The sequence below is a fragment of the Leucopleurus acutus genome, assembly GCF_964270905.1.
Source record: "Leucopleurus acutus genome assembly, chromosome: 1".
Classification (NCBI taxonomy): Eukaryota; Metazoa; Chordata; class Mammalia; order Artiodactyla; family Delphinidae; genus Leucopleurus; species Leucopleurus acutus.
The window spans coordinates 40,941,032-40,953,424 of NC_139142.1; the positions used below are offsets into that span (position 1 = coordinate 40,941,032).

The 12,393-nt window shown below is 38.7% G+C and overlaps 1 protein-coding gene across 1 annotated transcript in view; it reads right to left on the reverse strand.

Annotated features, from left to right (window-relative positions):
* The window catches only part of LRRC9 (leucine rich repeat containing 9), a gene marked incomplete at both ends in the record, with an annotated part of 99,667 nt that extends 87,515 nt beyond the window's left edge, over nucleotides 1-12,152 (reverse strand). The window contains 5 exons of the mRNA XM_082845499.1: nucleotides 3,095-3,165; nucleotides 3,440-3,503; nucleotides 4,038-4,178; nucleotides 4,794-5,012; nucleotides 12,105-12,152. Coding sequence (XP_082701625.1) covers nucleotides 3,095-3,165; nucleotides 3,440-3,503; nucleotides 4,038-4,178; nucleotides 4,794-5,012; nucleotides 12,105-12,152 — 543 coding nt within the window. The remainder of the gene's footprint in view (nucleotides 1-3,094; nucleotides 3,166-3,439; nucleotides 3,504-4,037; nucleotides 4,179-4,793; nucleotides 5,013-12,104) is intronic.
* Nucleotides 12,153-12,393: the final 241 nt, after the last annotated feature.

Below are 12,393 nucleotides of genomic sequence, written 5' to 3' on the forward strand. Positions count from 1 at the left end.
ACTGCTAGTTAAGAGACTCAGAATCAGAATTAAAGGAAATCCAAAGCAAGGACCAGGAGGCACTAATTTAGAAGATAAAGTATCAATACAAATGGAATCGGGAAGCAAGTAGTGAAATCAGGCTGCTAGAATTAAGAGTAAGACAGGGTGAGGTGGATAATGTGTGTCCAAACTCTCTCTGGACAAGTGATAACTTGGCTTACTGGCTGGACCTAAGGCTATGGCTAGGCCCATAGCATGAGTGGGACTAACTAATCAGGGTGACTCTAAAAAGGAGATTTCTGAATAGAGCTGTGCAGAGAATTATTTGGTCAAATTCTGCAGGGCAAGGAAGGTAAACCATTGACTATGCTGAAGAGTAAAGATACTGTTTGATTTCTGGGTGGCTGTGTTGCATTTGACCATCAGTCTGGGCTATGGCGGGTGTGAACTTTGAAGTCTTATGCAGGAATCCTCCACATACACTCAGAAGTTAGATGACGCTGGAGTCTATGAAAGCACATCTCACTTTCACCAGGATAGTATCTTTTTAGGGTGACTGGAAAGGGTAGACATAAAAATTCAGAATAATAATATTTCAGGAATATTCCTAATATTTGAATAATAAAGATTGCTGTGAGTCATGTTCAATGTTTTTATGAGAAGCCATAATTATTATAGAGAGCCTTTTTAATTTTATGCCATACAATGAACCTTCACAATAATCCTATTTTTATCCCCATCCTTTTGATGAGGAGATTGAAATAGGTTAACGTCATTAAAGTGATAGTAATAATAATAAAATGGCATATCTATTGAGTGCTTACTGTGTTTAGTCATTGTTCTAGGAGCTTTATTTTATTATTTCACTTCAACTTCATGTTACCATTGTATTATGCTGCCCTTAGTCTGTGGCAGGGCTAGAAGTGACAGATCTTTCTGCCTGTGCAGCCTCTGCTCTTTACCACAAGGCTGCCGTGGCTGGCCAGGGTGAGATAAACTTCCATATGGCTTCTTGGCAGGGTGATACCTTATCCTCCCAGCCTTCTGCACTTATCTTCTTCAGCCTCAACTCATGATTCTCTCCCTCATTCCGTTCCAGGCACAGAGGATTTCTAGTTTTCTATATTTGCCACACTCTTTCCACCACTTAGGTCCTTCACACCTTTGCTTGGAATGCTATTTCCCTAGGTAACTCCTGCTTATGTCTCATTTGTTACCTTAAACATTACCTGCTACAGTATTCTGAATTTACCTTTCACAGCTCCCTCTGATCTCTGCTGCTGATGTTACTCAAATAACACTGATTTCTTACCTCCACACCTTTTTGCATATTGTTCTTCTCATCTTGGAATGCCTACTTCCCACTGCGTTGTAGAAAATCCTCCCTACAATGCCTGTTGAAATTCTGTCAACCCTTCAATGTTCACATCAGATATTTCCTCTTGAATTTGACTAATAAAATTAAATTTTATTGAAATTTCTTTTTAAGGTGTTTATAACATTCTGCCTCATTCTATAGATTTTTGGTGTCTTATATTCTTCTCTGAGTAAAAGAATGCCTACTTTAATATTGATCAATTCAAAATTATTTCTATAGCTAATTTGCTCACCTATTGTCTAGAGGAAGTGTTTGAAAATGTACCTTCAGTCTGACGCTGTCAGAATTATGAATGCCATATGCTTTCACCCACATTATATACCATAAACATTGTCTTCTTATTTGTTTTTTCTCTCTCATTTATGTGCTTGACAAATGGTTATTGAGATTCATTACAAGTCAAGTACTGCTTTAAGTATTGTAGCTATAGCAGTGAACAAAACAAGCCAAATTCCTGTACTCATGGAGCTTGTATTCTAGTAAGGGTTGTGGGTAAGTGCCAATAGGAAAAATAAAACAGGGGAAAAGTAATGGAATGCTTCCACTTGAGGAGGGTAGTAGGGGTCATTGCTATTTTACTTAATTAGGCAGGAAAGGTGTCACCAAGAACATAACATTTGAATAACATCCAGAAAGAAATGAGATGAGTCACGAAGATATATGGGGTAAGAATACTCCAGCAAGTGCAAAGGCCCTAAGGTGAATGTGTCCTAGATATATGTAAGGAACAGTGAGGAGACCAGAGTGGCTAGAATGATGAAAACAAAGGGGAGAGTGGTAGAAGCTGTGGTCAGAGAGACAGTGGGGAGACTAGATTATATAGAGTCTGGTGGGCCATTGTAAGAACTGACTTTTACTTTGAAAGAGATGAGAAGCCAAGGGAGGGTTTTGAGCAGAAATGATTTGATCTGACATATTTTTAAAGGAGTGGGCTTCTATGTGGAGAACAGACTGAGTGCAGTGAAAGGGTAAACACAGGGAGAACTGTTAGGAGGCTTTTTTTTTTCCAATAATGCAGGAAAGAGATGATGGTGTCTTCAACCAGGTTGATAGTGATGCAGGTGGTAAAAAATGGTCAGACTTTGGATATATTCTGAAGGTAGAGCCAACAGAATTTGCTGATGGACTGATTATGGGGTATGAATGAATAAGAGGAGTCAAAAATGACTCAAGGATTTTGGCTTAAGTTATTAGAAGAATTGAGATGACATTTAGAGAAAGGGAGAAGGCTGCAGGAGACAAAGGTTCGGTAGAGGGGAAATCAGTTTGAGTTAGGATAGGAGATGTCTATCATTTGGGGTAATTGTTAGGGAAAGTAGAGATACCAATTTAGGAGTAATAAGTGGATAAAGGTATTTAAAGTTATAAGATGATTAGATTAGAGAATGAATGCAGATAGAAATGAGAAAAGATCTTGGACTAACTTGGGGCAATCCATTTTTTAGATGCTAGGAGAGGATGAAAAACCAGAAAACCAAAGAGGTGTAGCCAGAAAGATGGGAGAAAAACTAAGAGAAAGTGGTATCCTAAGACCAAGTAAATAGTTATTTGTTTGGTTTTAATAGTGTCAGATCGTTAGGGCCAATTTAATCAGGTAACTCTCAAATTTCTGGGAGTATTGGGTAGTCCAAAATAAATTACTCTTTAAGTGGGGACTCTTTAGTCCATTTTCTGCAAAAAGATGGTTCATGATCCAGGTTGATGAATAAAATAAATTATTCCACTTAAACATACCTTGAAAGAACATATTTGGTTACCAGAAAGGTTTAATCTTTCTAGTTGTTCATTGGGATCAAGACATCGACCTTTAATTAAAAAAAACAAGATGAGAAAAAAGTTAAATTTCTCATTTTACCTCCTGTTCATATCTTGTCATATTTCTGAGTTGTATATGACCATCTTTTCTTGCATATAAATGAGACTAACAGTAACGTTGTATAATTAGTAACCACTGATCAATGGGTAGTATTTTCACATCCTGTAATTATAGATTTAGAAATGCTTTTCAAGACTGTACTTTTCATATTGACAAAAAATTATTGTAACATTCTCTCATATTCCAAATGAAACTGTACATACCAATGCTGCTTATTAGATTTCCAGCAAGGTTGAGATCACTTAAATTCTTCAAAGTTTGCAAACCCTAAAATTTTAGACAATATATAATTTAGAAGAAATCATTAAAATCTATGTTTATAAATCATCTGAGCAATCTGGTTAGTTCTCCAGGTGTTCCAAGCACCAGGTGCTGTTTACTTTACAAGCTTAGAAGTAAGTGGGTGCCTCAGTGAAGTCTACTTTGTTCTCTGGAACCTGGAAAGAATTTTTGAAGGAGAAGGGAACAGGGAGGGAAGCAGAGAGGAAAAGAGGAGGAGGAGTAGCAAAAAGAACACATCACACAGAGTGTGTTTAAAATCTTAGGCAAGTTATATTCAAAACTTCTCTAAACCTCTTTTTTTTTTTTTTTTAACCTTCAGAGAAGAAATAACACCTTACCTCCCAGACACGGTGGGAGGAGTAAAGAAAATGATGCATACGAAGTTCTCTATATGTTACAATATGCTACATACACATTAGTTCTTCTTAACTAATTAAACTAGTCATGAATATTTCTTGGACATTGTGGTTAAACTCTACAGGAGTTGACTTTAAATATAAATCACTGAAATTATCTTACCTCAATATTTTTAATTGCATTGTGGTTCAGCCAAAGAACCTCCAATCTGGATAATTTCTCTAAATTTTCTATTTTAGAAATTTTATTAAAATATAAGTACAGTTTTTCTAAATTTCTACATTCTTGAATACCTTCAATTTTCTGTTAAAAAAAAAAGAGGAGCCTGAATAGTGTTAACTTGTGTTTTTCTATTAATCCTTCAATAAAGTAGATTTTAAGTACATTTTCCTTAAAAAGCACATTTTCAGAATAGATTGCAAAATCAACACCCAGCGAAATGTACTAAAATATAAAAAATCATACAATCCCTCTGCCTAAATACTATTTTCAATTTTCATATTCTTTTTAAATCAACTTGATACCTATTTTTATATGGTTATAATGATAACCATATACATTTTGCAATATTGCTTTTCAATATAGATGTTATAATTTTCACACAACCAATAGGGTCAAAGTAAACCAATTTCACTAGCAGTACTGGGTATTATTTGATCTGATTTGATTATTAAAAAGTAGAATGTGTCTATGTTTTGGCTCTTTATTTCTATTTTCTCCTTTGTATAAATCTATTTTTATATTTTGTCCATTTATCTGTTTTCTGTTTTGTTTTACTGGGCAAAGGGTTTAATTGCAATTCATCATGTATGAATCTATCTGTTTTGATCCATGCCTCAAGCATATACTTCAATGAATTATTTTTCCAAAGCCAAAGGACTTAGCATAATCTTCATGTAAGGTTATGTTTAGACTTACCTCTATGTAGCATTCGGCAATCCAAAGTTCTTTAAGCCGTAAACAAGTTTCTAGTCCTGAAATTTCTTTTATATCTTGAGCAACAATTGTAAGACTTGTTAAATTAGGAAATAATGATAATCCGAGTATACGAGGGTACCCTGAGAAAAACATTTCCAGTTTTGAAGTATCTGATCCTTCTTCTCCAATCATCTCATAAGATAAACCATTGCATAAACACTGTTTTCAAAAAAGAAATTGGATTATTACCTGTTTAAGATAATAAAGGAAGATGGCAGAAGAGTAAGACGCGGAGATCACCTTCCTCCCCACAGATACACCAGAAATACATCTACACGTGGAACAACTCCTACAGAGCACCTACTGAATGCTGGCAGAAGACCTCAGACCTCCCAAAAGGCAAGAAACCCCCCACGTACCTGGTTAGGGCAAAAGAAAAAAATAAACAGAGACAAAAGGATAGGGACGGGTCCTGCACCAGCGGGAAGGAGCTGTGAAGGAGGAAAAGTGTCCACACACTAGGAAGCCCCTTCGCGGGCGGAGACTGCGGGTGGCGGATTGGGGGAGCTTCGGAGCTGCGGAGGAGAGCACAGCAACAGGGGTGCGGAGGGCAAAGCGGTGAGATTCCAGCACAGAGGATCAGGGCCGACCTGACCGGCACTCACCAGCCGAGAGGCTTGTCTGCTCACCCGCCGGGGCGGGCGGGGCTGGGAGCTGAGGCTCCGGCTTCAGTCGGAGCGCCGGGAGAGGACTGGGGTTGGCGGCGTGAACACAGCCTGCAGGGCGTTAGTGCACCGCGGCCAGCCGGGAAGGAGTCCGGGGGAAAAGTCTGGACCTGCCGAAGAGGCAAAAAACTTTTTCTTCCCTCTTTATTTCCTGGTGCGCGAGGAGAGGGGATTAAGAGCGCTGCTTAAAGGTGCTCCAGAGACGGGCGTGAGCCGCGGCTAAAAGTGCGGACCCCAGAGACAGACATGAGACGCTAAGGCCACTGCTGCCGCCACCAAGAAGCCTGTGTGCGAACACAGGTCCCCTTTCGGGGAGCCTGTGCAGCGCGCCACTGCCAGGGTCCCGGGATCCAGGGACAACTCCCCCGGGAGACCGCACGGTGCGCCTCAGGCTAGCGACATCATGCCGGCCTCTGCCGCCGCAGGCCCGCCCCGCACTCCGTGACCCTCCCTACCGCCTGCCCCCGGCCTGAGTGAGCCAGAGCCTCCGAATCAGCGGCTCCTTTAACCCGGTCCTGTCTGAGCAAAGAACAGACGCCCTCCGGCGACCTACACGCACAGACAGGGCCAAATCCAAAGCTGAGCCCCTGGAAGCTGTGAGAACAAAGAAGAGAAAGGGAAATCTCTCCCAGCAGCCTCAGAAGCAGCGGATTAAAGCTCCACAATCAACTTGATGTACCCTGCATCTGTGGAATACATGAATAGACAACGAATCATCCCAAATTAAGGAGCCGTGTGGATGAAAGGCTCTTGGTGCTGCAGCCAGGACTTAGTGCTGTGCCTCTGAGGTGGGAGAGCCAACTTCAGGACACTGGTCCACAAGAGGCCTCCCAGCTGCACATAATAGCAAACGGCGAAAATCTCCCAGAGATCTCCATCTCAACGCCAGCACCCAGCTTCACTCAACGACCAGCAAGCTACAGTGCTGGACATCCTATGCCAAACAACTAGCAAGACAGGAACACGACCCCACCCATTAGCAGGGAGGCTGCCCAAAATAATAATAAGTCTACAGACACCCCAAAACACACCACCAGACGTGGACCTGCCCACCAGAAAGACAAGATCCAGCCTCATCCACCAAAACACAGGCACTAGTACCCTCCACCAGGAAGCCTACACAACCCACTGAACCAACCTTAGCCACTGGGGACAGACACTAAAAACAACAGGAACTACGAACCTTCAGCCTGCAAAAAGGAGACCCCAAACACAGTAAGATAAGCAAAATGAAAAGACAGAAAAACACACAGCAGATGAAGGAGCAAGATAAAAACCCACCAGACCTAACAAATGAAGAGGAAATAGGCAGTCTACCTGAAAAAGAATTCAGAATAATGATAGTAAAGATGATCCAAAATCTTGGAAACAGAATAGACAAAATGCAAGAAACATTTAACGAGGACCTAGAAGAACTAAAGATGAAACAAACAATGATGAACAACACAATAAATGAAATGAAAAATACTCTAGATGGGATCAATAGCAGAATAACTGAGGCAGAAGAACGGATATGTGACCTGGAAGATAAAATAGTGGAAATAACTAATGCAGAGCAGAATAAAGAAAAAAGAATGAAAAGAACTGAAGACAGTCTCAGAGACCTCTGGGACAACATTAAACGCACCAACATTCGAATTATAGGGGTTCCAGAAGAAGAAGAGAAAAAGAAAGGGACTGAGAAAATATTTGAAGAGATTATAGTTGAAAACTTCCCTAATATGGGAAAGGAAATAGTTAATCAAGTCCAGGAGGCACAGAGAGTCCCATACAGGATAAATCCAAGGAGAAATACGCCAAGACACATATTAATCAAACTGTCAAAAATTAAATACAAAGAAAACATATTAAAAGCAGCAAGGGAAAAATAACACACAAGGGAATCCCCATAAGGTTAACAGCTGATCTTTCAGCAGAAACTCTGCAAGCCAGAAGGGAGTGGCAGGACATATTGAAAGTGTTGAAGGAGAAAAACCTGCAACCAAGATTACTCTACCCAGCAAGGATCTCATTCAGATTTGATGGAGAAATGAAAACCTTTACAGACAAGCAAAAGCTGAGACAGTTCAGCACCACCAAACCAGCTCTACAACAACTGCTAAAGGAAATTCTCTAGGCAAGAAACACAAAAGAAGGAAAAGACCTACAATAACGAACCCAAAACAATTAAGAAAATGGGAATGGGAACATACACATCGATAATTACCTTAAATGTAAATGGACTAAATGCTCCCACCAAAAGACGCAGCTTGGCTGAATGGATACAAAAACAAGACGCATATATTTGCTGTCTACAAGAGACCCACTTCAGACCTAGAGACACATACAGACTGAAAGTAAGGGGATGGAAAAAGGTATTTCATGCACATGGAAACCAAAAGAAAGCTGGAGTAGCAATTCTCATATCAGACAAAATAGACATTAAACTAAAGACTATTAGAAGAGGCAAAGAAGGACACTACATAATGATCAAGGGATCGATCCAAGAAGAAGATATAACAATTGTAAATATTTATGCACCCAACATAGGAGCACCTCAATACATAAGGCAAATACTAACAGCCATAAAAGGGGAAATCGACAGTAACACATTCATAGTAGGGGACTTTAACACCCCACTTTCACCAATGGACAGATCATCCAAAATGAAAATAAATAAGGAAACACAAGCTTTAAATGATACATTAAACAAGATGGACTTAATTGATATTTATAGGACATTCCATCCAAAAACAACAGAATACACATTTTTCTCAAGTGCTCATGGAACATTCTCCAGGATCGATCATATCTTGGGTCACAAATCAAGCCTTGGTAAATTTAAGAAAATTGAAATTGTATCAAGTATCTTCTCCGACCACAACGCTATGAGACTAGATATCAATTACAGGAAAAGATCTGTAAAAAATACAAACACATGGAGGCTAAACAATACACTACTTAATAACGAAGTGATCACTGAAGAAATCAAAGAGGAAATCAAAAAATACCTAGAGACAAATGACAATGGAGACACGACAACTCAAAATCTATGGGATGCAGCAAAAGCAGTTCTAAGAGGGAAGTTTATAGCAATACAATCCTACCTTAAGAAACAGGAAACATCTCGAATAAACAACTTAACCTTGCACCTAAAGCAATTAGAGAAAGAAGAACAAAAAACCCCCAAAGTTAGCAGAAGAAAAGAAATCATAAAAATCAGATCAGAAATAAATGAAAAAGAAATGAAGGAAACGATAGCAAAGATCAATAAAACTAAAAGCTGGTTCTTTGAAAGAATAAACAAAATTGATAAACCATTAGCCAGACTCATAAAGAAAAAAAGGGAGAAGACTCAAATCAATAGAATTAGAAATGAAAAAGGAGAAGTAACAACTGACACTGCAGAAATACAAAAGATCATGAGAGATTACTACAAGCAACTCTATGCCAATAAAATGGACAACCTGGAAGAAATGGACAAATTCTTAGAAAGGCACAACCTGCCAAGACTGAATCAGGAAGAAATAGAAAATATGAACAGACCAATCACAAGCACTGAAATTGAAACTGTGATTAAAAATCTTCCAACAAGCAAAAGCCCAGACCAGATGGCTTCACAGGCGAATTCTATAAAACATTTAGAGAAGAGGTATCACCTATCCTTCTCAAACTCTTTCAAAATATAGCAGAGGGAGGAACACTCCCCAACTCATTCTACGAGGCCACCATCATCCTGATACCAAAACCAGACAAGGATGTCACAAAGAAAGAAAACTACATGCCAATATCACTGATGAACATAGATGCAAAAATCCTCAACAAAATACTAGCAAACAGAATCCAACAGCACATTAAAAGGATCATACACCATGATCAAGTGGGGTTTATTCCAGGAATGCAAGCATTCTTCAATATATGCAAATCAATCAACGTGATACACCATATTAAAAAATTGAAGGAGAAAAACCATATGATCATCTCAATAGATGCAGAGAAAGTTTTTGACCAAATTCAACACCGATTTATGATAAAAACCCTGCAGAAAGTAGGCATAGAGGGAAATTTCCTAACATAATAAAGGCCATATATGACAAACCCACAGCCAACATCATCCTCAATGGTGAAAAACTGAAAGCATTTCCACTAAGATCAGGAACAAGACAAGGTTGCCCACTCTCACCACTCTTATTCAACACAGTTTTGGAAGTTTTAGCCACAGCAATCAGAGAAGAAAAGGAAATAAAAGGAATCCAAATCGGAAAAGAAGAAGTAAAGCTGTCACTGTTTGCAGATGACATGATACTATACATAGAGAATCCTAAAGATGCTACCAGAAAACTACTAGAGCTAATCAATGAATTTGGTAAAGTAGCAGGATACAAAATTAATGCACAGAAATCTCTGGCATTCCTATACACTAAGGATGAAAAATCTGAAAGTGAAATCAAGAAAACACTCCCATTTACCATTGCAACAAAAAGAATAAAATATCTAGAAATAAAGCTACCTAAGGAGACAAAAGACCTGTATGCAGAAAATTATAAGACACTGATGAAAGAAATTAAAGATGATACAAATAGATGGAGAGATATACCATGTTCTTGGATTGGAAGCATCAACATTGGGAAAATGACCCTACTACCCAAAGCAATCTACAGATTCAATGCAATCCCTATCAAACTACCACTGGCATTTTTCACAGAACTAGAACAAAAAATTTCACAATTTGTATGGAAACACAAAAGACCCCGAATAGCCAAAGCAATCTTGAGAACGAAAAATGCAGCTGGAGGAATCAGGCTTGCTGACTTCAGACTATACTACAAAGCTACAGTAATCAAGACAGTATGGTACTGGCACTAAAACAGAAAGATAGATCAATGGAACAGGATAGAAAGCCCAGAGATAAACCCACGCACATATGGTCACCTTATCTTTGATAAAGGAGGCAGGAATGTACAGTGGAGAAAGGACAGCCTATTCAATAAGTGGTGCTGGGAAAACTGGACAGGTACATGTAAAAGTATGAGATTAGATCACTCCCAAACACCATACACAAAAATAAGCTCAAAATGGATTAAAGACCTAAATGTAAGGCCAGAAACTATCAAACTCTTAGAGGAAAACATAGGCAGGACACTCTATGACATAAATCACAGCAAGGTCCTTTTTGACCCACCTCCTAGAGAAATGGAAATAAAAACAAACATAAACAAATGGGACCTAATGAAACTTCAAAGCTTTTGCACAGCAAAGGAAACCATAAACAAGACCAAAAGACAACCCTCTGAATGGGAGAAAATATTTGCAAATGAAGCAACCGACAAAGGATTAATCTCCAAAATTTATAAGCAGCTCATGCAGCTTAATAACAAAAAAAAAAACCCAATCCAAAAATGAGTAGAAGACCTAAATAGACATTTCTCCAAAGAAGATATACAGAGTGCCAACAAACACATGAAAGAATGCTCAACATCACTAATCATTAGAGAAATGCAAATCAAAACTACAATGAGATATCATCTCACACCAGTCAGAATGGCCATCATCAAAAAATCTAGAAACAATAAATGCTGGAGAGGGTGTGGAGAAAAGGGAACCCTCTTGCACTGTTGGTGGGAATGTAAATTGATACAGCCACTGTGGAGAACAGTATGGAGGTTCCTTAAAAAACTACAAATAGAACTACCATACGACCCAGCAATCCCACTACTGGCCATATACCCTGAGAAAACCATAATTCAAAAAGGGTCATGTACCAAAATGTTCATTGCAGCTCTATTTACAATAGCCCAGAGATGGAAACAACCTAAGTGTCCATCATCGGATGAATGGATAAAGAAGATGTGGCACATATATACAATGGAATATTACTCAGCCATAAAAAGAAACGAAATTGAGCTATTTGTAATGAGGTGGATAGACCTAGAGTCTGTCATACAGAGTGAAGTAAGTCAGAAAGAGAGAGACAAATACCGTATGCTAACACATATATATGGAATTTAAGGAAAAAAATGTCATGAAAAACCTAAGTGTGAAACAGGAATAAAGACACAGACTTACTAAAGAATGGACTTGAGGTTATGGGGAGGGGGAAGGGTAAACTGTGACAAAGCGAGAGAGAGGCATGGACATATATACACTACCAAACGTAAGGTAGATAGCTAGTGGGAAGCAGCCGCATAGCACAGGGAGATCAGCTTGGTGCTTTGTGACCACCTGGAGGGTGGGATAGGGAGGGTGGGAGGGAGGGAGACAAAAGCGGGAAGAGATATGGGAACATATGTATATGTATAACTGATTCATTTTGTTGTGACGCTGAAACTAACATATCACTGTAAAGCAATTATACTCCAATAAAGATGTTAAAATGAAAAAAAAAGAGAAAAACTTATTTTTGCCATTAGAAATTATAAACGGCCAGTTTCACTGATGTCATTTTTCACTCACAAGAAGAAAAGTTGTGTCATATATATGATTTTTCTCTATTTCCAAAGATCATGGTGTAGAAGAAATCTCTAGATAAGCTCCAGAAAGGAGTGTAGAAATGTTCCATTTAATATTCTTACAAATGTAGTTGAAAAGAAACCTGGCTTTGACTCACCAGTTCTTTAATTATGTCTTCTTGGTTTAGGTTTTCACATTCAATCATCTTCCATTAAAAATGAAGGTTATAATAATATAACTGTTAAGGAAAAGGAAAAGTTGAAATAAGTACTAGAGTCATGCCATATCATTTAAAGGAGCCTTAAAGTTACTTAGGTGGAATTACTCACCTGTGGCTTGACATTTCCCAACAGTACATTACCAAGTATGTCTGGACCCCAAGACAGTCCATTCCATCTATGAAGTTTTCTCTTAGACAGTTATTTTTTATTCTGCATTTAATTCTC